The sequence below is a fragment of the Budorcas taxicolor genome, chromosome 14 (genome assembly GCF_023091745.1).
Source record: "Budorcas taxicolor isolate Tak-1 chromosome 14, Takin1.1, whole genome shotgun sequence".
NCBI classification, from domain to species: Eukaryota; Metazoa; Chordata; class Mammalia; order Artiodactyla; family Bovidae; genus Budorcas; species Budorcas taxicolor.
Window position 1 is genome coordinate 94,723,030 of NC_068923.1, and position 27,993 is coordinate 94,751,022.

General features: G+C 43.5%; 2 protein-coding genes across 2 annotated transcripts in view; one reads left to right on the plus strand and one right to left on the minus strand.

Annotated features, from left to right (window-relative positions):
- MRPL13 (mitochondrial ribosomal protein L13) overlaps positions 1–18,458 on the minus strand; it is a 41,340-nt gene extending 22,882 nt beyond the window's left edge. The window contains exons 1-4 of the mRNA XM_052651721.1: positions 18,347–18,458; positions 13,876–13,999; positions 7,928–8,021; positions 3,844–3,904 (exon numbers count right to left, since the gene is read on the minus strand). Of these exons, the coding sequence (XP_052507681.1) occupies positions 3,844–3,904; positions 7,928–8,021; positions 13,876–13,999; positions 18,347–18,373 (306 nt within the window). The 5' untranslated portion in view covers positions 18,374–18,458. The remainder of the gene's footprint in view (positions 1–3,843; positions 3,905–7,927; positions 8,022–13,875; positions 14,000–18,346) is intronic.
- Positions 18,459–18,734: 276 nt separating this feature from the next.
- MTBP (MDM2 binding protein) overlaps positions 18,735–27,993 on the plus strand; it is a 66,692-nt gene continuing 57,433 nt past the window's right edge. The window contains exons 1-7 of the mRNA XM_052651719.1: positions 18,735–18,846; positions 19,777–19,857; positions 22,772–22,845; positions 22,941–23,092; positions 24,930–24,988; positions 26,549–26,693; positions 27,743–27,860. Coding sequence (XP_052507679.1) covers positions 18,735–18,846; positions 19,777–19,857; positions 22,772–22,845; positions 22,941–23,092; positions 24,930–24,988; positions 26,549–26,693; positions 27,743–27,860 — 741 coding nt within the window. The remainder of the gene's footprint in view (positions 18,847–19,776; positions 19,858–22,771; positions 22,846–22,940; positions 23,093–24,929; positions 24,989–26,548; positions 26,694–27,742; positions 27,861–27,993) is intronic.

The window sequence follows — 27,993 nt, forward strand, 5'->3', positions numbered from 1 at the left end:
GTTTCCCGAGGTGCATGATCAGAAGGCTGCCAGTGAATGAACTCAGCCGGACCACACCATCATGAGGCTGACTCTAAGCCACAAATCTAGAACAAAGGGAATGGCGAGCGTTCACTGAGAACTCACACGTGTACAGGGGCCACTGCATTAGATTTGTTATCTTGTTTATGTTACTAAGTTCCACTTCACAGACGAGGAAACAAACTCAGTGAGGTTACAGAACCCACCCTATTGGAATTCAAACCAGGGAGGCCTACTCCCAGGACAGACACATCACACGTGCAAACACACTTAACAATGTGTTTCTCTCTGTCACTTATCAAGAAGACCAGGCCCCTTCACCCTGTCATACCCGCTCCCAAGAGGGCAAACTACGCTTCCTGTGACTCGCTTTCCTGCCTGTTGGGCCACCATCACGGTTTCCTGCTGCTTCAGCCCTCTTTCAGGCTGTGCCAGGTCTCCGCCGCGGCGCTCGCGCTCGCGCTCGCTCCAGCTGAGACGAGCAGGGGCTTCTGGGCTTGCGGCACTGGCTCCTCCTGGTGCAGAGAGCAGGCTCCAGGGCCTGTGGGCTCTGCAGCCGTGGCGCACGGGCTGAGCCGCCCCATGGCAGGTGGGGTCTCCCTGCCCAGTGACGGAACCCAAGGCCCCTGCGCTGGCAGGCGGGTTCGTATACACAAGCCCACCAGGGGAGTCCGAGGCGTCCTCAGCGCTGCCCTGGGTGCGGCTCTGCGTGGGTGGCAGCCTGCGCTCTGTAACCTCCCGTGGGCCTCCTGGCGTGTATGCAGTGTGCGCAGACACAGTGCGTGAGCTGCATGAAACGACTGAGAGACATCCGGAGAGGCAAGCTGACTCTCCTCCTCCGCACTCATATTTCAAGGACGTAATCCGGCATGTATTAAACTAATCCCACTGAGACAGTACGTGTTACAATGGGACTGCACTGCAGAGGATTCCCTCATCCTTTTATTTTCTCATCAAATCAGACTACAAAGCCTCAATATGTACAAATGCTAACGCCACCCCACGTATATTTCCCATCTGTTTTCTATGTTAGTGCTGCTAAGGCTTTATATCCTAGAGACTTTATACTGTTAAAACTAAAAGCAATTAGAAATTCAGTGCCTGAATTTCATGAGCTGCATTTCAAGTGGCCAACCTGCCGCAGGTGACTAGTGGTCACTGTATTCAACAGTGCAGACAACGCTTTCATCAGAGCAGAAACTTCTATCAGTGCTGTAGCACTGATATCAGTCTTTAAGATTTTTAATGTTTTAAGTCTTTAGTAGAAAGTGACAATGTTAAGACTAAGCAACCTGTCTGGCTTAGCAAGTCACTGCATCTTGTGAACATCGTCCTAACAGCCAGTTTATTACATTAGCACAGTTTCTTGGTATTTGGTTTTCATGTTCTTAAAACAATTAGTTTTATTTACTTGAATAACAAACTGGTATTTTTAAAATATACCTTATTTGAAAAATGCAAACATAACAAATTAGAGAAAGCTGTAAAGTATGAAAAGGCTACCAGCTGCCAGGTGAGAAAAAAAGATGACAGACACACAGACACACGGGCCTAAACATAAATGTGGCGCAACGTGAACACGCAGTCGAGCGATTCCAGCTACACGGACAGGAGCACGGACTCTGAGGAGTTCAGAGACAGAGACAGACAGAACGAGGCAGGGCTAATGAATATTAAAGACCCTCCTAACTGAATCTGAACCCAGGGCATGTGATGTCTGTTTCACAAAAAATACCTTTATAAGCTGTCGGAGAGGGAATGCACATGAGAAAGGAACCGTATTAGAGGAAAATGCAAGAACATAGAGACTCTTAAGGAAACTAAAATGTAGGACAGATGAAGAAAGGGTATAAAGAAAGGGCTGAATCAATACACTTATTTGAGTTTAGAAATAAAGATCTGCCATGTAATTACAAAAAGATATTGAAAAGTATTTTAAAACCTACTATTTAAATGTATTAATCAATGTACTTTATTCCCGAAAAACACTGAGCGTTTGAATTGGTGGTAAAGTAACTGACCTCTTCCTAAGGAAACCATTTTTTTTAAAACACAGTCAAAATTAAGACTTAAAGCCATCATCAAATATTTCATAATGCATTTCAATCTCTGTTTATAAAAAACAGTTTGAAACAATTTCTACAAATGCTATCCAAAGCCAAATTCTTAACGTCAAAAGTTGGATTATACTGCCCTCTGGTGTATATTTAGCATACCTGAACAAACTAGAAACTAGTTTTAAAGACATTTAAAAACATTCATAAAGTATTAAAATTATAATTTGTTGTAAAAGTTATGGTATATACTAGCAGTGGCCCTAACAACGACTTTTTACTAGTAGTATATGCAGTCCATATTAACACTTTCACTTTCTAATAAATGAACTCAAATCAATCCAAGAGCAAGCAAGAAGGGGAGGAGAAGGAAAATAATACCAGCTCAACTTGTGGACACAGCGGGGGAAGCAGAGAGGGACAGACTCAGAAAGGGGCACCGACATATACAGCCCGCTGTTCAGTCGCTGAGTCAAGTTCAACTCTGTGACCCCGTGAACGGCAGCCCGCCAGGCTCCCCTGTCCATGGGATGTCTCAGGTAAGAATACTGGAGTGGGTTGCCCTTTGATTTTCCAGGGGCTCTTCCCCACCCCGGGGCCAAACCTGCGTCTCCTGCACTGGCAGGCGTGTGTGATCGGACAGCTGGGGGGAACCTGCTGTCAACACAGGGAGCCCAGCTCAGGGCTCGGTGATGGCCGAGGGGGCAGGGTGGGGCTGACGGGGCTCAAGGAGGGGATGCAGGCAGCAACGGCCGACTCACGGAGACGCGTGGCAGAAGCCGCCACAGTGCTGTGAAGCAAGCGTCCTCCCATCAGGGAGGTGGGAGCCAGCCCACAGTTATCCTCCAATCAGGGAGGGGAGGTGGGACCCAGCTCACAGTTATCCTCCAATCAGGGAGGTGGGAGCGAGCTCACAGTCACCCTCCAATCAGGGAGGTGATAAAATCAAGCTCACAGTTATCCTCCAATCAGGGAGGTGGGACCCAGCCCACAGTCACCCTCCAATTAGGAAGGTGAGACCCAGCTCACAGGCATCCTCCAATTAGGAAGGTGAGACCGAGCTCACAGTCATTCTGCAATTAGGAAGGTGAAATCTAGCTCAGTAAAGTTAGAAATAAACTGTAAAATGACATATGAGGCATCAAAATAAAAAAGGTTGATTCAGCTATATCAATATATAAAAAGAATATACTATAAGTTAAAAAGCACTATTGGAGATAAAGTCAGTACATACCCCGATCAATTCTTCAGGAAAATTACAATTCCAAACTTAAATTTATCTAACCCTAAATCTTCAAAATATACAAGGGAAAAAACTGACAGAACTATAAGGAAGAATTAATAAATCCATAATTGAGATTTAAACATAGCTCTTCAAGATAATAAAGTGAGTAACAAAAATAGAGTGTAAGACTGGAACAACATATCTAGCGTGTTTGATATAATTAAAACATAAACATATATGCACACATACATCTGTCTCCCCAAAACACTCTCAGCAATCATATATTCTAGGTGATCATGCAGATGTCAAGAAATTGAAAAGCATCAAAATTCTATGACTAAATGCAAAGTACATTAAATTAGAAAAGATACAGAACTGAATGATGATGAAATATTATTGATACTTATCAAAACTTGTATGATACAGTGAAGAACTGAGCCCTGAATGCTAGCCCCGTTAGAAGAGAAGGAAGACTGGAAACCCAGGTTCTGAACCAGTCTTGCCACAAATGATAAATAATAATAAAAAATGCAATGCACTTACTGCTACTGGATCCTTTCGGTGAAGCTGAGCAGCTGTCACTTGTTTAAATCCACCTGGGTAGCTATTAAAAGAAATGAACACATTAAAATTGGGAGTAGGCGATGGACAGTATCCTTGAAATGAATATTCTCTTATAATATGAAACCTTTTTATTATGAAATTACATTTGCTTCTCCTGGAGGAGGAAATGGCAACCCACTCCAGCGTTCTTGCCTGGAGGATCCCATGGACAGAGGAGCCTGGTGGGATACAGTCCATGGGGTCGCAGAGTCAGACACGACTGAGTGACTCACACACACACTTGCTTCTGGGAACTATGCTACGCATCACGTCTTAAAAATTAAGCAGTAACCATGCTATATGAATGCTATTAAGTGGTCAAATTTAGGAATCATTATTTTATAAAACCAGTCAATCATAAAGGAAACCAGTCCTGAATATTCATTGCAAGGATTGATGCGAAGCTGAAACTCGTATACTTTAGCCACCTGATGCAAAGAAATGACTCCTTGGAAAAGACCCTGATGCTGGGAAAGATTGAACACGGGAGGAGGGGACGACAGAGGATGAGATGGTTGGATGGCATCACTGACTCAATGGACATGAGTCTGAGTATACTCTGTGGGTTGGTGATGGACAGGGAGGCCTGGCGTGCTGCGGTCAATGGGGTCACAAAGAATCGGACACGACTGAGCGACTGAACTGAACTTCATAAAAAGTTCCACACCTTAGAAATTTCTTGGCCAACCATTTCTAAAACAATCAATCTGTTGGCTGTGCTGGGTCTTCACTGGGCTTCCCTGCGGACCTGGCTGGTGGGGAATCCGCCGGTAACGCAGGAGACGGGGCTCGGCCGCTGGGCCGGGAAGGTGCCCCGGGGGGAACGGCGGCCCGCTCTGTCCTCACTGCTCCAGGCGGGCGCTCCGGCGGCGGCACTCGCGGCGGCGCTGCTCCGGCACGCGGGCTCTCACGGCACCGGCCGCTCTTGCCGCAGGAGCGCGGAGCCCAGGTGCGCAGGCTTCCCTGCTGCAGCAGGCTCTACGGTGTGGGCTCAGCAGCCGCCCCAGGCGTGTGGGATCCTCCTGATCAACGGTGAGGCCTGTGTCCCTTGCACTGGCAGGCGGATTCTTATCCACTGCATCACAGCGGAAGTCCCTGGCTAACATTTCTATTGGAATTTTAGTTCATTCATTCATCATTCAAACATTCACAATTGCTTATTTCTGCTTGAATGAAGGGAAAACAAAACAGTGCCAAAATGTGTTTCATGTTCCCTGAAAAAATCAGGCAAAGTGAACAAGCTAGGGGTCGGGTCTGGGGAAAACAGTGGTAGACTACTTGGTTCTGAAGGCAAGTTAATACTCCAAACAGGTCGGGTGTGCTCCTATTTCCTATTACCAGCAAGTCATATGCCGCTTCTAAGTAACAAAATATTTCATTGTGTTCAGATCAAAATCATAAATGGAGATTTAAAAAAAAATTTGGGATAGAGATCTTAGTAACCTGAATACCCCAGACCCAGGTCTGGAATCAAGATTTGGCCAGCAGCAACCAGTGTAATATGAGGCAACTCATTTCATCTCTTTATTTATGGGTTTGCTCAGATAAGAAAAATGCTAGCATCTGCCCCATCTACTTCTCAAGATTTTATGAGAGTCGAGCAGGAAAGTGTTTGTGACAGTGCTTAAGAGATTTAAAACAAAACCAACGTGCAGATGTAAGGCTTTATCACACTGAATGGATGAGTAAAAGCCTGGATGATTTTCTAGGAAGCGGAAAAGAAAACATGAAGACAGTGGGCTCTTCGAGGGAAACGTAAAGTTATCTAAACATGATTCCTTTTACAGGTTTCTTTCAACACTTAAAAACGTTCTGAAGAGGATTTAGAGAACCACGTTTTAGGAATAAAATTTAAGAAAGCAAATTTAGAAGTATGCTGAGAAAAATGGATAATTTTCAAAATGATACTCTTTCGTTTGTTTCATGGATTTTCACCCTCAGAACAAGAAATAATTGTCCTCTTTCTCTCGGAGAAGGAAATGGCAACCCACTCCAGTGTTCTTGCCTGGAGAATCCCAGGGACGGGGCAGCCTGGTAGGCTCCCGTCTCTGGGGTTGCACAGAGTTGGACACGACTGAAGTGACTTAGCAGCAGCATTCTTTCTCTCTGGGAAGAAAATACGCTTTTATCACATGGTTATTTTGTGTGTGTGTGTGTGTGTGAAGGAACGTTAGCGTTTATTTTTTTTTCTTTTATTTAACTGGAGGCTACTTACAATATGGTAGTGGTTCTCCCATACATTGACATGAATCAGCCATGCGTGTACATGTGTTCCCCATCCTTATCACATGGTTATCTTGCATTTTCAGATTTCTTTCCCAATTGCCTCTAAATTTTATAAAACTTGTTTTACATATATTTTACTTTGCCAAAAGTAAAAATGACTAAAAATGAACGTGAATTAATTTTTGTTAAAGATTTCATAGACGTGTTTAAGTATAGGAATGGGCAAAGGTTGGCCAAAGAGCAAAAAGTGTTTCTCCAAGCATTTAAGACCTACTTGGGCAAAAGACGAAAAGAAACAGATGGGAACCTCAAAGCTGGCTTGTCTAAGATGAAGGTGCACGTGGAAATAAAATAATTTTGATCAAGAATGAAAGGTCAATGTCTAACTGTATCTTGCATGATACTGAAGAAACTGTGCTTAATAAAGTTTGTGCACGACCTGAAACTGAGGGCTAGCTAATGCATTTCCTGAAACAATCCAGGTCTCAAAGGATCTTCAAAGGCTGGAGACGAGACTCAGCACGGAGTAAACTCAGGGTGCTACAGCCAGATTAAAGTGCAACTGAAACACAGGAAGGCGGGTGGGAGGGTGGCAAGGCCCAGCGAGCTTTAGCTGACAGCACACTCAGCGCAGCACACAGCGACACAGCCGTGAAGAAGCCTTCGGCCGCAGCAGAAGACGGCATACCGGAAAGAGGGAGGGGCCACCCTGCACCAGAAAGCCGTCAGGACACAGCCAGGGGAGTGTCACTCAGTTAGGGTACTGGCCAGTGATGACTGCACCCAGAGAGCAGTGAGCGAGGTATGACGGAGACCTTCGAAGGGAAGCCACATAAAGGATGCTGCACAAACTACAGGTGTTTAGAGAAAAGACAGATCAGTAGTGCGTGCTGATCACTGTCCCAGTCACCTGAAGGAGGTCACGCGGAAGACACAGTTTCACACCATCCAAAAAAGGAGGACAGAGGACTAGATGGCTGGGTGGCATCACCAGCTCGATGGACATGAGCTTGAGCAAGCTCCAGGAGATGGTGAAGGACAGGGAGGCCTGGCGCGCTGCAGTCCATGGGGTCGTAGAGAGTCAGACACGACTGAGCGGCTGAACACCAGCAACAAAAGGCCACTATGAAAGCTGAAGAGACAGGTGACGACGTAACAGCACTGGGATCTTCCCAAAATCCAGACCATGTCAAAGGCAGAATGACGGGCTGCCTCAGGAGCTAGGAGACTGCTACTATTCAAAGACAGGCAGACCTGTAACCTGACAGGGATGCTGTGGGAAGGTGTAACGGTGTCTTTCCAACTGGGGACTCTCCTCACCATTCTTTCAACCTGTCATGCACTTTTAGAAGTTCAAGACGCTTCTGGAAACGGCAGTAGGACAAATCAGAAGCAGCAGAAAGAAATGAGAAGACTGACTAAAGAAGGAGAGAAATCTACATCAGAGAGGTTAGCGTGACAGATACACTCAGGAACCAACAGCCTTGGGCAGTTACAAGGATCTGGAACAGGTCTGTGGTGTTCCGATAGAGTAAACCATACACACATCACGCACAGAATCAGTGTTTCCTTAAATTTCTTTTTCTTTCACAACTGTTTTCTTATCTTTGTGTTTTGGCTGTGCCATGTGGGATCTTAGTTCCCCGACCGCGTTTGAACCTGTGCCCCTGCAGTGGAAGTGCAGAGTCTTAACCACTGGACGACCCGGGAACTCCCTTGAACTCCTTTAAATATCGTCAACAATATTAAAGTGATACATTTCCACTGCCTATCTTCCCGGACAGAAGCATCATCTTACCCAGTATGTGAGGAGTACACTTTTTGCTCCCACTTGTTTCCAGAAAAGGCAATGTGCCTTGTGTTCATGATGACAACATGATCCCCACAGTCACCTGGATTTAAAAGAACAAAGAAAGAAAAAAGGATTTTGGTTGAAAAATCTTGACTTTAAGAAAAATTGCACTTGGTTATTTACAAAGCTTCCCAAAGTCCAAAGAACACATCAGTGAATATGAAGCATGTCTGCAACATCGAAATCCTTGAACAGACTGGTGTTTTTCTTTTATATAACATCTAAGTATAGAGGAGTTGGCTAGACATTCGGAAAATCGCAACACTGGAAGGTAAAAGAGAATCTGGGAAAGAGCCAATAGCAACCTAGGTCTTTGAAAGCCAAACTACTGCTACTCTTATTATCTTTGGCCATTAATGATTACACTTCGTTAAAATGTAATAATTATACTTTAATAATAATTATACATCACCACTTTTAACTATCTAATATAAATTTCCCCTTAAAAATAAAAGAGAAAATGAGAACAATATGCATATAGATGAAAAAAGGTATATTTTACCAGTAGGTAAATTGGAAACACATGTAGAACATCTCAATTGTTATTCATTTCAAATTCAGAGAAGACAGTATTATGCTCTCATGCTTAACTACTAACCCAAGGCTTTTTCCAATCACATTTAACTAGTTAAGTCTTTCAAACTGGAAAAAAAAAAATTAAAGTTTGGTAAACAGTTTTCAGAAATAGGAATTGAGTTTATTTACAAAAATTTATCAGCTTAGATTTCTAACCTTATTTGATTTCTTTTTATAATATCGGGCTAAATGGCCAAATAAAATTCAAACTAATTAAATCAAGGGGAAAACTCAAAGATTCATGTGAGGAAATCTAAGGCCTCATTGTGGATCCACGGTCTCCTTCCTCCTTCACAACGTACAGCATTGCTTTTATGTACTGACCTTATAGGATTTGGTTTGAGAAATGTCTGAAAAACAGCTGTTCCAATTGAGTGATAAATAACAGAAGTTTGGCTTTGGCTTTTATGCTTGTTTCCAGCCGTGATGCACAGATATCCAAATGCCTACTTCAGTTTCTTTTTCTTCTTTTAGTATCCCTGAACTCCTGCATGGCTAACGTGACAGATGATCACGGAAGTCACCGCAAAACCCACGGAGTAGAAAGACACTGTGATAGGAACAGGGGTGTTGTTCCAATTTACTGCTGGTACGTAAACATTAACTCCTAAAAGAGTAAGTATTCTAGATATCAGTTCAGTTCAGTTCAGTCGCTCAGTCGTGTCCAACTCTTTGCGACCCCATGAATCGCAGCACGCCAGGCCTCCCTGTCCATCACCAACTCCCGGAGTTCACTCAGACTCACGTCCATCGAGTCGGTGATGCCATCCAGCCATCTCATCCTCTGTCGTCCCCTTCTCCTCCTGCCCCTAATCCCTCTGAGCATCAGAGTCTTTTCCAATGAGTCAATTCTTTGCATGAGGTGGCCAAAGTACTGGAGTTTCAGCTTTAGCATCATTCCTTCCAAAGAACACCCAGGGGTGATCTCCTTGCAGTCCAAGAGACTCTCAAGAGTCTTCTCCAACACCACAGTTCAAAAGCATCAATTCTTCGGCACTCAGCTTTCTTCATAGTCCAACTCTCACATCCATACATGCACTGGAAAAACCACAGCCTTGACTAGATGGATCTTAGTCGGCAAAGTAATGTCTCTGCTTTTCCATATGCTATCTAGGTTGGTCATTACTTTTCTTCCAAGGAGTAAGCGTCTTTTAATTTCATGGCTGCAGTCACCACCTGCGGTGATTTGGGAGCCCAAAAAAATAAAGTCTGACACTGTTTCCCCATCTATTTGCCATGAAGTGATGAGACCAGATGCCATGATCTTCGTTTTCTGAATGTTGAGCTTTAAGCCAACTTTTTCACTCTCCACTTTCACTTTCATCAAGAAGCTTTTTAGTTTGTCTTCACTTTCTGCCATAAGGGTGGTGTCATCTGCATATCTGAGGTTATGGATATTTCTCCCAGCAATCTTGTGCTTCTTCCAGCCCAGCATTTCTCATGATGTACTCTGCATATAAGTTAAATAAGCAGGGTGACAATATACAGCCTTGACGTACTCCTTTTCCTATTTGGAACCAGTCTGTCGTTCCATGTCCAGATCACAATGGTGTGATCACTCGCCTAGAGCCAGACATCCTGGAATGTGAAGTCAAGTGGGCCTTAGAAAGCATCACTACGAACAAAGCTAGTGGAGGTGATGGGATTCCAGTTGAGCTATTTCAAATCCTGAAAGATGATGCTGTGAACGTGCTGCATTCAATATGCCAGCAAATTTGGAAAACTCAGCAGTGGCCACAGGACTGGAAAAGGTCAGTTTTCATTCCAATCCCAAAGAAAGGCAATGCCAAAGAATGCTCAAACTACCACACAATTGCACTCATCTCACATGCTAGTAAAGTAATGCTCAAAATTCTCCAAGCCAGGCTTCAGCAATACGTGAACCGTGAACTTCCAGATGTTCAAGCTGGTTTCAGAAAAGGCAGAGGAACCAGAGATCAAATTGCCAACATCTGATGGATCATCGAAAAAGCAAGAGAGTTCAAGAAAAACTTCTATTTCTGACTTATTGACTATGCCAAAGCCTTTGACTGTGTGAATCACAATAAACTGTGGAAAATTCTTCAAGAGATGGGAATACCAGACCACCTGACCTGCCTCTTAAGAAACCTATATGCAGGTCAGGAAGCAACAGTTAGAACTGGACATGGAACAATAGACTGGCTCCAAATAGGAAAAGGAGTACGTCAAGGCTGTATATTGTCACCCTGCTTATTCTAGATATAACTAGGAGCAAAAACCTTCAGTGCTTTGTATGACGATGTTCTAGGAGCGAGCTGAAGAACAAATGTGCGATTAACACTGTGAAATTTAAATGACATTGTTAACATCTGAAATAGACTGACGCACCTGAATAGTAAGAAGGAAAAATACTTTAGCTGGGTAACTTTAAGAAGAGCATTTTAAATTTTTTCCCCTAACCAATTCTTAAAAGATTTAAATAAACAATGCAAAACAGAACACTAGAGATCAGATTAGTTGAATTGGTTGAATTGTGTTTGAATTGGGAACATTCACAATATTAGCTTTAAGAACTGTGTGAAGCTTTTATTTGATTTCATTCCATGTGCACCAGAAATATTTTAGCATGATCTGATAACTTCAGATCATCCTAAAGAATGGTTTCCCTCTGCTTCTTTTAAATGCTCATATAGCCTTCCTCAACTGATTAACTTGTGGACAAGAAAAGAATGGCGTTCTCACGAAGAGTAAGTCATAATGCTGAAGTCACCAAGGGCCCTGCCTTTTCATTCATCAGCGAGAAATGAACATGCTCACACAGCACCCGTGTCCCCAGCTCAGGAGGGCAGCTCCAGTTAGAAGGGAGTGCGTGTAAAGTGGTTCAAAGACCGTATACTCACATATCTGCACGTACACAGAGGCCCACTGGGCTTGGTGAGATGCTGTGGCAAACCACCTTTCCCTTCACATGGTTGTTTTTTTCTTACGGAAACTGTGGTTTGGGTCAAGATGGAAATGCCATGGAATCAGAAGGACGTGCTCCTTTCACAAAATTGGGGAGAAGATGGAATCAGCAGTAGCCACATAACTCTTTTTCAAGTACAGCACTTATCCATCCACTGAATTAAAGTTCTGTTGGCTTCCCTGGCGGCTCAGACAGTAAAGCGTCTGCCTGCAATGAGGGTTCAATCCCTGGGTCGGGAAGATCCCCTGGAGAAGGAAACGGCAATCCACTCCAGCACTCTTGCCTGGAAAATCCCATGGATGGAGGAGCCTGATAGGCTACAGTCCACGGGGTCGCAAAGAGTCGGACACGACTGAGTGGCTTCACTGTCACTTTCCTCACAAGTAAGTCATCACTGCAAAAGCACTCCTTGCGCACTGCAGAGTGAACGCTTGTCAGAGCGCAGATAAGCCTCGCTGCCAGGCCGTTCTTTCCTAGGAGTGCAGGACAGCTTTTCTAGGAAATCAGAAACTTACTTTTTAAAGACTAAATTGTATTTTTGTTTCACTGTATTTAATATTCGACTTTTATCAGCAGAAGTTTGGACTTTTCATGTACCGAAGTGAAGTGAAGTGAGGTGAAGTCACTCAGTCGTGTCCGACTCTTTGCGACCCCATGGACTGTAGCCCACCAGGCTCTTCCGTCCATGGGATTCTCCAGGCAATACTGGAGTGGGTTGCCATTTCCTTCTCCAGGCGATTTTCTCGACCCAGGGATCAAACCCATGTCCCTAAGATGTCACTAAAATCAGAACTTAAACTGCAAAAAAACCCCAAAAAACTTAAATTGCAAGCAGTTTTAAATTTACAAATATGTTGTTTTAGGTGTTTTTCTAACATTTATTGGTTTAATCAGCATTTATTATGTATGTTTTCTGTGCTTATAAACATTATAGACATGTTTACTTGAAAACTCACACACAGTTTCCCAGAAAAACAATATTACAAATGATGGCCACATACACAGGAAGAGCTATAAAGGTTAGTATTCAGGTGTGATAATGACATTTAGGTTACACTGGAGAATATTCTTAGGAGACATATGCTGAAATAGTTAGGGGGAGATATACTGATTATCTTTTATTTTCAAATGATTGAATAAAAATAACATGGTAAAATACTGTGTAATCTAGGTGGATATAGAGAAATTCACTGTACTCTTCTGACCTTTTCTGAAATTGTGAAAATTTTTATAAGACAAGTGAGAGAAAAAGTAAAAGACTGAGCAGTGGAAAAAAGGGAAGAAGAAAAGGCAGACATTTCACAGAATGGGAAACGGCAAACAGGCCAACATATGCATGAAGATACTGACCTCCATGTGCGATTAGGAAAATGCAAATTAAAACCAGAGCGTCCCAGCCACCAAAGCAGAACGTTACTCAGATGAGGAACAATGAAAACCTCTGCATATGAAGACTGACCAGGCTCCTGTGCATCTCTGAACCCAGTAATTCCTGTCCTACAGACAGACCTCAGAGAAACTCTTCCACATGTGTCCTGGGAAAACGGTACAAGAATATTGATAGCAATGTTGTGTGTAAGAAACAAAAAAAAGGAGGTAAACCAGCCAAATGCTGAGTGGATGGATATTTATTTCATCATTACTATTATTAATTTTCTTGCAAGTATTATCTATATTTATATATAGATAGATGAATACATCCCTATCCATCTATACACATCTTTGTATATTTCATATTTCAAAACAAAGTTAAAACTCAGTTGCAAAAAGCACTGTCGATAGGCCAAGCAAGATGAAGAGTAAGAACTGACACCCGGGCCTTGCAGGGTGGACAGGGAGTGCCTAGGAAAGTGAAGTCAATCAAAACTGCCTGGGCTAAGCGGAAGGCTTTCAGTGCGAAAGCAACTGTTTTTTGTTTTGGGAAAAGGATATGGAAAAGCAAATTTGTTAACTCAAAATAGTGAAAAATAACTTTCCATACCTAACTAGCTATATATATATATCTCTGAAGGAAAGTCTTTAGAAGAGAGGGCAAGCTTATCTGTGTCTTTTCAAAAGTTCTCTATTGAAACGCACGTTGACACGTGGAGACGTGCCGAAGAGTGAGCGTTTAAAGTCCAAGTCAGGACATTTCTGAGAGTGAAAGGAAGAGCTACTGATAATTTTTCTGGGACAATAGCATAAAAATGGGACTGTTTCAGGTGAAATGGTCTGTGTGGTTTTCCTATGAAGAAGCAAGATTCATTTTAGTGCCCCAACAGGATCTCGGCAAAGATGGAATAAGGGATCTTCAAGGCAAAAATACCCAGATCCTTAGAGCAGTCCAAACATCTTCAAAATTCTGTCCTCATGTGGAAACTGCATCTACTGACAGGTCTGAAATGATACTCACTCAGTTGATGGTAGACAGGCTTATGCAGTCCTTGAAGTCTAACTGATGCCAGGGCAGCAAGCTTGCCAGGGGGCTGCATCTTCCCATCTAGGAGACACCAAACTCGGGCAAAAGTGGCCCATTGCTTAAGAGATGGAAGAGGAAACAAGGGAAAGTCTCATTAAATGGGAACACCTGAGTTTATTATATACCATTGCACATAATCTACAGTTAGTGTCAACAATTACGACGAAAAGGATCCCATCGTTAGACAACTTTTTTCATTTCTATTTCTGGAGAAAGCGGACCTTTCCTCATTCTTCTGCAGAGATTCTGCAGTCATTCTTCCTGCCTGCTTTTCTATTAGCAGCATGGATTATGCTTTATTAAAAACATTCCAAAGATATTATTTCCTTTTACAGTTTGTATTTTTCGTACCATGTACAATAGAATGGAGGGTTAATGAGAAAGCAGAAATTGTTTCTGAAGGTCTTCAAAAATACTTTGAGATCAGAAGATGCGTTACATTGAAAGAAGAGTGGCCGGTATTTAGGAGTTTAACTCTAGTGAAACAAAGTGTGAAAAAGGGTTAGTCGCTGCAAGGTCGGGCGTGTTGAGGCATGCCTGGGCATGCCCCGGGCATGTCCGGACATGTCCCGGCAGAGTGCTGCAGACAAGCCCCGGAGGCGGGCCGACAACCAAAGCCGTCCAATCAGGTGCCGACACGGAGCCCTTGGACACCAATCACCGCTGAGCCCGCGCTTTCTTCCTTATATGGGAGCCCGGCCCTGGCTATAAAACCCTTCCCCACCCCTCATACCTCGAAGACTCCCTTCGCTTCCTCGCTTACCCGCCCCCAGGAGTTCTGCCCGAGAGCGACTGCCCAATAAAGGCCCTGATCAACGGTCCATAGGGGTGGCTCTTTCTTCCCACGGCGTTTCTTACAGTCGCTCAGTCGTGTCTGACTCTTCGCAACCCCATGGGCTGTAGCCCGCCAGGCCCCTCTGTCCGTGGGATTCTCCAGGCAGGAATGCTCGAGTGGGCAGCCATTCCCTTCTCCAGAGCATGTTTCTGACCCAGGGATTGAAGCCAGGTCTCCTGAATTGCAGGCCCATTCTTTACCATTTGAGCCACCAGGGAACTAGCAGAAATGAAGCTGGAGAAGCACAGATAGATGATACGGAATAAACTCACATTTCAAAAAACTGCCTTAGACTGACACCTAAGGCTGCCGCAGGGTTTCTGCAGTGTCTAACACTGCCTTCAAACGCTAAGACAATCACAGGCCAGAAAGATCTTGATCAGATCCTTTCTCTGCGGATACACACAAGCTGCCAAACAATGTTGGAGAAAGTATGGGTACAACTAGGCTGGCTGGCTTCATCTTAAATTGAACCACCACAAGCCTCTAATCGGTGACACTGCTTTCCCATCTGTGTTTCCCTGTTCTCATTTCTCTAGTCTCCACCCCACTCCCCTTGTGTATCTTTCATCAGGTTTATCTCTATTTCATATGTTTTGATGCCCCTGTAAAGGGTATTGCATTTTTAATTTAAATTTCTGATTGTTGCTAGCATACAGAAATACACTTCATTTTTATATTTTGGTCTCATATACTGCAACCTTGCTAAAGTCATTTATCAGTTCTAGTAACTTTTTGTAAATTCCCTTTTTTCCACAGATGATCCTTTTCTTTGCAAATAAGGAGAGCTTCTAGCCCACATACTTTCCATCTCTCAGCATATGAACTGAAAAAAAAAATTCAATTGTCTGCAGGAAATCTTGTTTCTTCAATAAATTGCAAATAAAAAAAGATAGGACAGGAACCCATTATTAAGAGACTTAAAAGAAAAAACACCTCAGCAACTTACTGTACTTTCGATCCCATTCCAAAGAAAAAACCATAAAAACATTCTGTATTAATATTTATACAATATATATGTGAGAAAATGGGAAATATACTGAATAATTGATATTAAGGAATCAATATGAAATTTTCACTTAGCTTTGATAAACGGTAATGGGATTAAAAACCTCTTTATCTTATAAAGGACGTATTGAAGCATTTACTGACGACATAAGTAAATGAGGCGCAGGTTAAATGACAGCGACTGTGAGCCTCGGAAAGTGGGTGCTGATCTACTTTAGTATCTGACTGAGAGTATCCATGATAAAGTTAAAAAACAAACAGCTACTCCCGACCTCCATTCCTTACCAATGGCTGCCTCATCTCTTCCCTTTTCCTGGCAGTAAACTCTTGCAGAGCGTTGTCTGCTCCAAATCTCTCTCCTCATTCCTCCTCCAGGGCTTCCCCTGTGGCTCAGCAGTAAAGAGCCCGCCTGCCAACGCAGGAGGTAGGGCTCGATTCCCGGGTCGGGAAGACCCCCTGGCGAAGGAGAGAGCAATTCACTCCAGTGTCCTTGCCTGGAGAATCTCATGGCCAGAGGAGCCTGGCAGGATGCAGGCTGTGGGTTCGCAAAGGAGGCGGCACAGCTTAGGGACTAACAGCAACCAAAACAACGCTTTCTTCAACCTGCCCCAGCCGGGCTTCCCATACCCCAGCTGCACACTGTTGCCAGCGTCACCATGGCCGTCACATCACGAAATCCCTCGGTCAATTCTAAGTCTGTGACATGGTGATCATTCCCCTCTCCTGGGTGTTCTTTCTTCACTTAATCTCTGCAACACCACTGTCTACCCCCATTCACCCATCATGCTGCTTCTGTCTCTTGCCTCTGAAAGGCTGGTATGTTCCACAACTGTTCTTGGTCCTCCTCTCTTCTCTTTACTTACTTCCTCAAAGACTTCATCCAGGCCATTTGTATGCTTATGACTTACATCTCCAGCTTGGACCTCTTTTCCTGACTCCTGAACTCTTTGAGACCCTATGGACTGCATCCTGCCAGGCTCCCCTGGCCATGGGATTCTCCAGGCAAGTATACTGGAGTGGGTTGCCATTTCCAGGGGATCTTCCCCACCCAGGGATCAAACCCACGATTCCTGCATCTCCTGCACCGGCAGGCCGATTCCTTCACCACTGAGCCACCTGGGAAGCCCCCTGAACTATACACTTGTATTCAACGGCCCACCTGGCGTACACACTATAGTGTTTTTAAAATTGTATGTAGCAGAAGACCAGTTTTTCCCCCAAGGCATTACAGACCAATACTCTGATAGGAAAAAAAAAAACCCAACAAAACCTTGATAAGGCAATTAAAATGCTGCCCCATCGTTAAACTGCTCCAGTTCTTTTTAATGGTTAACTTTAATTCCCCTATCTCCTTCATCAGGGGCAGGTAACAGAGTTCAAGGACGGAATCTCACCTGGGGCAGGACCAGGCTAAGACGCATCTTAAAGCAACATATCCAAAACCCAACCCTGCTCTTCCTCTGAAACCTGCTTCAGTCCCAGCCTTCCCTGTCTCAGCTGATGGACGCTCCCTCCGGTTGTTGAAACAAAAAAACCTTGGATTAGTCCTTGGTTTCTTCTGCTGCTGTCGGCCACACAGTCCTTCCGGAAATCTTACCGGTCCCACCTTCACAAGGAACGTGACCAGTTTTCACCACTACACAGCAACTGAGCCTGGCTCGCGCCCCCGGCATGTCTAGCCTGGATTACTGCGGCAGCCTCCAAACAGATTCTTTGCTTCTGCCGTCCACCAATTCCCATTTCTGAACAATTCGGTCTTAGCTCGGCAGTCGGGTACTCCTTGTAACACTCAAGCCAGATCAGGTTACTACTTGGCTCAAAACCCTCCAAAGTGAAAGTCGCTCAGTCGTGTCTGACTCTCTGCGACCCCATAGACTATACGGTCCATGGGATTCTCCAGGCCGGAAGACTTTCCAGGGGATCTTCCCAAGCCAGGGATCAAACCCAGGTCTCCAGCACTGCACGCAGATTCTCCACCATCTGAGCCAAGGAAGCCCATTGAACCGCATACCTGCGCTGAATCGCTCGGTCGTGTGCGTCTTCTCTGCGACCCCACGGACTGTAGCCCACCAGGCTCCTCTGTCCGTGGGATTCTCCAGGCAAGAACGCTGGAGTGGCTGCCATTTCCTCCTCCAGGGGATCTTCCCCACCCAGGGGTCGCACCTACGTCTCGCGTCTCCTTGCACTGGCAGGCTGGCTCCTCACCAGCTGAGCCACCAGGGAAGCCCAAACCTCACCTTCCCCCACCCCACGGCGGCCCTTATTTTGCACAAACTCGTCCGGTGGTCCACAGTGCCCTCGGAGATCCACCTGATTAGCTCCCTGACTGTCGCCCTAACACCGCTCCGGGGTGCGGGGAGACCAGAGCAGGGGGCTGCCTGAAAGCGCCGAAGTAGGGGCACCGAGAGCGCCTCACGAAGTGGTCAGCTGCGACCCTCGCCTGCGCTTTATCGCCGCATCTCCGGGCCTAGGCGCCTGGCTCCCCATCCGCCTCGGCGTCGCCAAGTCCGGCCGCCTCCCTCCACAGTGAGGAAGCCCGCCACGCCGGGAGCGCAGCCTCACCTGCGGCGCCCTGGACAGACTCGCCATGCTCCCGAGCCGCGGCCCCGCGCTTCCGCCAGGGCCCGGGGCCGCCGCGCATCACGGCCCGGCGGGAAACGCGCGGAGCTGCGGGGGACGGTTCCTAGGCCAGCAAGCCTTCGTCGGCTTCTCCGCGTTTCCCACGTCTCTTCCCGGCTTCCCACCACAACCATTCCGTCAGGAAGCCAGCACACGATGCGGTAATCGAGAGACTAGCCCCCGACAGTCACTCGCCTGCTGGAAAGGGTGCGGAAACCGACGGGGGGCGGGCCGTTTCCCGCCGAGCCGAACAGAGCGCGCCGGAAGTGCTTCAGGCGCGCGGGCGGTTTGGACGGACGCGGGCGCCTGCGGCGGCCGCGCGCGCGGAGGGATGGATCGGTACCTGCTCCTCGCGGTCTGGGGCGAGGGGAAGGCCGCGGCGGCGGCGGGCCCGGGCCGTGGGCCCGAGGCCTCGCGCGTCGAGGGCCCCGGGAGGCCGCCTGGTAGGCGCCGAGCGGAGAAAGCGCGGGAGCGGCTCGCGGGGCGGAGAGCACTCTGGGGACCGGGTTTTCCTGGGGAGGGCGGGGCGGAGGGGCCGCGGGGAGCCGGGCGCCGCCAGGGGTCGGGGCCGAGGAAGGTGCCGCCCGCGCGCAGAGCATCGGCCTGTCGGGGCCGAGGAAGGTGCCGCCCGCGCGCAGAGCATCGGCCTGTCGGGGCCGAGGAAGGTGCCGCCCGCGCGCAGAGCATCGGCCTGTCGGGGCCGAGGAAGGTGCCGCCCGCGCGCAGGACAGGGCCAAGGTTCCGGGTGCCGCCCGCCCGCGCTCGGAACTTGCAGACACAGTTAAAAAGTTCTCGGGGCCTTGGAAATGGAATTTCTGCTCTTGAGACGTATATGCATTCAATAGGCAGTTCTGCCTCCTGTGTGCCAAGTGCGAGTCAGACGGAAAGCAGCGAGATGGAAAGGGCTCTTACTCTCCCGGAGTGCACATCCTCACAGGAGGAGGCATTCCGCACAGGGAATAAGTTAAAATACAAGCGACAGATTTAAGACGATTCTGACCGTTTTTGCACCCTTTTTGATGCCCCTACCTGGAATCTGTTGCATTTTATTTAGTTTGTTTTGATGGAGAGGTCTTTTGAGGAGGAAGTATATGTGGCTGTGTACAGAGCATTGTAACAGGATTTGGCATCCCATTGGTTTAAAAATGACTTGGGGGAGGGAGATTTTGGGTTTGTGTTAACTGGCAAGCATGTGCAAACCGGGAACTTACCTATTCTCTCTGCTTGCTTTGGATTTATTATATTAAACTTCGAACAGAGTGTAGACCTTTTATGTATCCTATGTTGTTCTGGAGAGGCTCTGATGGTGAAATTGGAATTGGTTTACGTTGTGTAATTCTTGAGCCCAGCTGAGTTTGATTTTTCTTTCTCAGACTTAAGAGCAGCAAATGTGTATCATCTCCTGAAAAGAAGCATTAGTGCTTCAATTAGTCCAGAAGATAGTACTTTCCCTGGTAAGTACAACATAAACCCTTCTTTTCACTGGCGTAGCATTTGTATTGGAAATAAATTTAAATAGTTTGCTAACGTGAGAGTCCAAAAAACATTTGTTTTTTTTTCTTTGTTTGCTTTTGAGGGGGGATATTAATAATGTCATTTAATATTTTAGCTAAATGTATTTACAGGAAAATATTAGTGCAAAGCTATAATGCGTTACCAGTTAACACAATATATAAATATTTCTGTAACAAATTTTATATAACAGGATTTCTGTGTTATATAAAAATTTCATATAGCAGAAATAATATAAATATTAGACTAATTTAAAACTCCAGTCTCTTGTGGCACACTCCTTTACTTATTGTTACAGGATTTAAAAAAAATATGAATACACATCATTTGTCCACTACTATATTGTATTCTCTGTCTTTAAGCTCAACAAGAAGCGCTTGTTGACTGGGTGCAAGTCCTGGGGATAGGGAGCCAGAAAAAGAAATATAGGAAAAGCAAAAGGGGAAAATTGCCTTCCTTCTTTTACTGATGCTTGGAAGTCATAAAGTTGTTATGAAAATTATTTTATATTCTCATCTTGAGCTTTGTTCCCTTTATGAGGTTTGCTTGCCATCTTTAGCTTTGTGTAAAATAGAGTAACATGGCTTTATAAGGAGGATGTGTGATTGTGTTCTGAGTACAAATACGTTATTAATGTTCTTATAGCCATCTCCTTAACTTTTTTTTTTTTAATTCTTACTAATTCTCTTAAAAGCACTTCATAATTGTCATCCTTTCTCCATTCTTATCTGCTTGAACTTCCTCAAAATCTTTGACTTTTTTGATCACCCTTTGCTTTGGAAATATTTTTTCTCCTTTGGTTTCTTTTGGCATTATATAGATCCAGTTATTACTTCTTTGGTCGTTACCCTCTTTTTTTCCTTCCCTTGCTTGGCCTCTGTCTGAGAGTAGAGATGCCAGAACAGGTCTGGAAGCTGAAGGGAGTTTCTGGAGGCGCCCGGGAGAGTGTGCCTGTTCTCATGACTGAACGCTCTGTTCCTTTCTGTTTCGTTCATCAGAGAACCTCTCTTGAGTTTCAGCTGCCATCTTTGGGGAATTAGTTCTAATGTCTATGTGCTTCCCTAAACTGTTTGCCAAATCCTGGTAGTGCTCATTAATTTTGCAAGTTGGTATAGTCTAAGTTAGTACTACTATTATTACAACAGGATTTTGGTGGAAAATGACATGATCAGTGAAGGACATGTGGTTAGTTGCCTGAAAGATTTTGCAAAGTGAGAATATTTTGTGAAAGGTGGACACATGGGGCTTCCCTGGTGGTCCAGGGGTTTAGGCTTCACCTTCCAGAGCAAGGGGTGTGGGTTCAGTCCCTGGTCAGGAAGCTAAGATAAAAAAACCAAGACATAAAACAGATGCAATGTTGTAATTTTAAGTTCAATAAAGACTTAAAAAAAGAATTGGATACATGTGTCTGGAACTCCAAAGGAGAATGGAGCTGGAGAAAGATGATGGAATCATCAATATATAGATGTCAGTTTCAGCCATGAAGAACGATGGGATTGTTTTGGAGAGTGAAAAGAGCAGAAAATCTTGAAATGAATTCCAAGGAATTCATTTTTGAAAGGATCTGAGCACCAGCTTTTAGAGAAAGATGGGTTTCCCACAGAAAGCAAGTGTTTTCTGGAGAAAATAGTCGAAGGTGTCCTTTTTTTATTCTTTTCTTAGTCTTAATGTTGAGAAGTCAAGTACCAATAGGACTAAAAACCTAGATTTAGAAACATGTCAGCCGTTGGTGACCTTGGTGGGTGTGGTTCAGTGGCATGCTGGGACAAAAGAACAGATTTCACTGGATCCGAAGGGAATAGAAAAGGTAGATAGAGACGGCCAAGAGTAGACAGTGCCTTCAGAAAGTCCATCTTCCTGGAAAGTAAAGAGAGACATAGTGGTTAACTAAAAAGGGGAGATGAATTTAAAGGTGATTCAAAAAACTAATTTGAGAAATACTTGTGCATATTTAGATGTTAATGGGAAGGAAATGGTGGAGAAGGAGAGATCAAAGATGCAGGGAAGTCAGCAGCCTGGTGTCCCAGTGGAAGTTTGGGGGTAGCCTTGGTCGGAAGGGTGGTGCCTCTTACGTGTCAACAGGGAAGAATGAGGAAAGGCCTAATGGAGACGCAGGAAGGGTGCCTGTTTATTACCTAATGGCTTCTATTTTCTTAAGGAATTAGGAGGTAAAGGGAATTTTGGCAGAAATTGGTCATAAGATACCAGTTTGGTAAGAAATTGGTAATAAGATGCGCTTAGCATCTTCCCTAACTTCTATGAGGTAAACCACAGTTAGCATGTATCTCCTTCCCCTCCTTTGAATCCGATTTCTGTACGTTGCTCTGAAGTTTTCACTGATCTTCTGACTCGTACCCTGTGGTGACCCTTTACTTCGTTTCTTCATGTAATATTCCAGTCTCCAAGGAGATCATCTCCGTTTCAAAGCTACAGTTATTCTTTATCTTCTCTCTCTTTAGTAAGGCTGAACCAAACCTTCATGATCTTTAGGAGGGAACCGTTTTCCCTAAAATGCTTGCATTTCTTGGTATTATTCAGTAGTAATTGAGTGGGTGTATTTTCCAGCATCTCTAGATTTTAAATGAAGGTTAATGATAGCAATGTAGACTTTGAACTGCGATGAACTAAAGCAGAGTCTTCGTAGAGAGCGGACCATTTCGCTCTTCAGGCAGCTTTTCCTGTTTGAGTTTCCGTATTTCCTGTATATGTGTACACACACACACACACGCACACGTATGTATAACTTGGAGAACTGTGTAATGTGCATCAAAGCTGCACAACTCTCAGCATACATGCTGTGACATCTGCTTGTCTGTGGCATTCTTTGCTTCTAATCAGTATGATTTTGCTTTCAAGCCTGTTCAGTGGGCGGTATACCTGGTTCCAGGAAGTGGTTCTTTGCAGTTCAGGCAATATGTGGATTTTATCAGGTAATATAAATAAGAAAATGGTACCTGGTGAATGTCTTTGTTAATACAAATAAACCCACGAACCCATTACTTAATGCAGTCTTTCGATATGTTAGTTTTGTAGTTCACACTGGGAAGAGATACATTTTGGTGCAGAGAAAGATGACATCGAAGATGTTCTTCAGACAAATATGGAAGAATGCTTGAGTGCTGTTGAGTGTTTTGAGGAAGAAGATAGCAATAGCAGGGAATCATTATCCTTGGCTGAGTATGCTTACATGCGTCCTTTAACGTCTTTACAGTATTTGACATTAGATTGTATTTTAGCCATGAGGGTGAGGATTTGGTATGTTAGCGGTTACAGTGAGGGAATTTTACGTAATTAAAAATTTCAACTCTTATTTTGGAAGATGGGTAGTTTGGGCCTTTAATTTTGATAAAATTCTTTAAAATGCACAAATTTGTATCTGAAAATGTTTAGCTTCTTAAGCTTACTTATTTGTAGGAGTCATAAAAAGTGATAATTAATGTGTCACTTGCTTGAAGAAAAAGTCTGCTTGATGTTAAATTCCAGGCGCTTGAATAGAAACTCTGTTTAAGGGGAGTAGCCAGCGGTCACACCACAGTGTCGCTTTCATCTTGCTTTTGAAGCTGAAATGCGTCTCTTCAGTTTGTGTGTCTTCAGCGTCTCAGGCACCTTGAGACCCAGAGCTGCTGAGGGTTGTATGGGTGATCGGATGCACTTTTGGGCTTTCTGAATTGTAGTTTGACGTATATGGCGACTCAGGTGATGTGAGTTGTGGTTATTATTTTTTCTTCATGAAGTACACTCTCTGGTGGTGGTTTAGTCGCTAAGTGGTGTCCGACTCTTGCGATCCCATGGACTGTAGCCGGACAGGCTCCTCTGTCCCTGGGATTCTCCAGGCAAGAGTACTGGAGTGGGTTGCCATTTCCTTCTCCAGGGGATCTTCCCGACCCAGAAATCAAACCCAGGTCTCCTGCTTTGCAGGCAGATTCTTTCCCAACTGAGCTACAGGGAAGCCCACTAGGCATTTTGGTCTTGTGTAATACTTCATTACAAAAACTGCTTTTGCTTATTTTAATATTCAAGTATTATATTTCTATAAATTACTGCACACTTCGATGTTTCCTGCTCTCAAATCATATTTGTTTATGCTGATTAATGAGGGGAGACGTAGAAGTTTAGAAAGGGCATTGAAACGGAGGCTGGTGGAAGTGGTCCTGACCTTGGGCCAGAAAGGGCATTGAAACGGAGGCTGGTGGAAGTGGCCCTGACCTTGGGCCAGTGACTGAACTTGTCTGGGGTTTCCTGTCTCGTCTGTAAAGTGCTGAAGGCCTTCGAGATGGTTTCTAAGCTGCCTTCTAGCCGTAGGGCTCTTAACCATTCCATGTTTTCTCACCACTGTCGAAGATGGTGCGTGCAAACACAGTCGTTTCCATTAAGTGACTTAATAACTGTTTCCACAAGAGGGAGCTTGAAAACTGCACTTTACCATAAGAGGCCTTAAGTTTTTTAAACAATGGTGAGTTTATAATAAAGGATTCAAGTACCTTTATGCTGTATAATAAGCTATTTTGAGAAAAATTCATTATTTGGATAAAACTAATAGATTTTTAATAGATTTTAGAGAATCGAAGGAGAGTGTCATGTTTTCCTGTTATCTGTTTTATGTCATTCAGAGAAAAGCAGTAGCCGTCTTTATTAACCACTTAGGAATACCTTACTTTGTAGAGTTCAGAAAAATGTTTGGGCTACTAGTTATGATTTATATCTAATGTACTAGATATAGTTTAGGGAGGGTTTTTCCCCCCTTGTTTGTTACTGTTGTTTGTTTGGGGAGTGTAGCTTAGAACTTGGATTCAGGGTTGAATCCTAGCTTTCATACCTACTACTGATGTGAACTTTAATTGAATTAAAGTGAGGATAAAATAGTATTAAGAGCATTGCTTCATGGGATTGTTATGAAGATCAAATGAGATAATGCTGACATACTTGATAGTGTCTGGCACAGAGATCCATTTGCCTAATATGACCCAATTATGATTATATATGACTTTTTTCCCTACTTTCTCTTTTGTTTTAGCCTTTATGAAGAATCTGCAGAAAGTTTGCATCAGTTATCAGACAAGCTTCCTGCTCCTGGTAATACCTTGTGGCTACTTTCAGTATTTGTATCTTACCTTACACTGTGTGTGAAGCAATGATAAACTCAGTCTTCATGCTTGTGTTCTCACTTCTGATTTTTAAATCCAAAATGAAGAATGATTTTTATTTGAAGTTGTGAAAAAAAATGCTCCACTACTTTAATAAAATACATTGTTGAGATATTAGCTTTTTAAATTGTTTTTATTTACTTAGACAAAAATGAGAACTTACAAAATTAAATACTCGTCTGTCTCCTTCTTCAGTTTTTACTGAAGAAGAATCTGCTGTCTACCATTGTTTTCCACAGTGGTCTTAGAACACTTGTCCCATGACAACTCCTGGAAAAAGAAATTCTGTAACGTCGATCATTTGGGTAGCATTCTTTCCTGGTGTAAAGTCAGCCATATATATTGTCATATAGAAAGTCATACAGGAAAAGAAGCCCTTGACTCAATTTTTTTTATGCGGCTCATTTTTTTTTTCCGTAATGGGAAGCGCATTTTATGAAATACTGTGTTGTTTACTCTTAAAACTGTATTTTATCTTAAATCTTTCTTAAGGTGAGTCAGTTACTTGATTCATCAAAAATTTGGTATACTTTGGCACCCACAAATACTTTTAAAGAGTTTTCTGAGTGCTTTCGTTATTGGAGGTCAGTTATTAAGCAGATATTTGCTGTGTCTTATGTGTCAGGCATTGTACGGGGAGCTGAGTATAGAGTGGTAGATAAACGCTATGTGGTTATCATAAAGGGCTTCAGCTCACAGTCTAGCCCTTATGTTCAGGACTGTATTTCAGCATAAAGGACCTTATGTGGAAAATAGCTGGGTGCATTGGCAGATGCGCGTCAGGTTCCCACGTGTCCAAGGCATGAGATGTAGGGTTGCTGCTGGGCAGGTTGAGATGCTTCCACTGTCATGCTTTGGTTTGGTTTCTGTTTGGTTTTGATTTTTCTTATCCTTCAGTAAAGTTTATCATTTTGTAAAACTTAAAGTTTCGTGAAGTTAACCTTCTTTCTCAGGAACCAGTGATATTGTCAGTATAATTGAATTTTCTGAGTGTCTTATTGTTCTTTAAAAAGAGAAATAATTTATTTGAGCATCACAGTTCTACACTGACTCATTCCCTTTTGTGTAAGAAGATTAAGCATAGAAGAGCATAATGAATTGCAAGTTTTTTTCCCTCTGTTCAGAGCAACAGTAGCATTGATGGGCTCACAGCGATGTGTTTTTAACCACTGGCACATAATTGGCAAGTGATTATGGCATAGTCCATTGTTTTTGTGGCATATGCTAGCTGTTTCAAGATAACATGGCTTTAACTCAAGTGATGAACACTTAAAAATTTCAGACTCCTGAAGATGTGTATTGTTTTGAAGAATTTCAGAAATTAAAGTTAAACTCCTCCTTCATCTTCTGAATAAACATAAAATTCAATTGTCCAGAATACTGTTTTGAGGCATTTAGGGTCTAACGTCTTTAAAAAGTTACATTTAATCAACTGTGCTCCAAAACAAAAATGTAAAAAACTTATAAAAATGCTTTTATTTCTTTCTAGGTAGAGCAATGATAGATATAATACTGTTGCCTTCTGACAAAGATCCTCCAAAACTGAGAGACTGTTTGCCTACTGTAGGAGCATTAAAACATTTGAAGGAATGGTATTCAGCAAAAATTACTATCGCAGGAGATCATTGTGAAATGTAAGCTATCTGTGCTGTTTGTTTTTACAGTTAACTTGCTACCCTGCTTTTAATAGACCCAGCATTTGAAGATTTTTTAAAATGTGACAATTTTATGGGATGGCCAAGAAACCAGCATTTGATGGGAAAACTAAAACTTTTTGACCAACCCAATATGTCCTACTGCAATTAGAGAATTTTTTCATTGAGAAGAACTTGGATTTCCCTTATTTCATACTTTATATTTCTCAGAAGTTTTAAGTTTTTAGTAAATATTATGGACACTGTTTTTGAACCGTTATTGAGCATTCTTCTCCAAACACACTGCATGTTTTTAGATAGGTCTGTATTGTCCAGTGGGCGCTGTGATAATGCCGTCGGTGTGTGGATACACGGGGTTTATGATGTCATGTGTGTTTTGTTTTATGTGCAATGTAGAAATAAAGATATACTGTTGTGTTTTATGACACTTGAGTAAGGATCAACTATGTATTAGTTTTGATCCTTAAATAGCTGTTGGATTTGTTCACTTCATGATTTTCTTCATTCAGCAGCTGTTTATTGACCGCTGTCACTATGCCAAGCACAGCGGTATTTGCTGGGGAATTACAAAAGTGAGATCCGACCTTGTTCACTGACGTTCGGGAGGAGCTGGGCGCATGGAGTCAGGGTAGTCTGTCAGTGCTGTTGAGGCACTTCATGCAGAACTGCTGTGGGGACAGTTCAGGAAAGCAGCTCTTCTGAAGATACGAACTCCATTCTTTCTGTCTGTGTGTGTGTGCATATGTGTGTATCTGACATGTTAAAGCCGGTAAATAGCAATAGGAAAACCTAGTCATCTGTAGCATTAAGGATGAGTGTTCACAATTCATGGTGATGCTGAGATTGAATGAACATATGCTGGAAACTTCTCCAGAGACTGGTTTAATGAATGTTCTATAATATTAGTAGATAAAAGCAGAAATATAAACTTTCCATTTTGCTTGTTTTGCTCGTAGTTAACTATAACCATCAAATCTAAGTCAAATTTAAAAGCCTGTGTTGAATTGTCATGAACTTTTTATTTATAGAAATTATCAGAAAATTGCAGAATACCTTTCTGCTAATATTGTATCTTTTGAAGATCTCAGAAATGCTATTGATTCAAAGGAGCTATGGAGGGGAAAGATTCAGATATGGGAGAGGAAGGTAAGTGGATTTCTGTTACCACAGTTTACAAGGCAGGCCTTTCAACTTTATTTACAACACAGATAATATAAATGAATCCTAATGAATATGTACAATTTGAAGATGTTCTGGAAAAACACTTATCTAAGTAGAA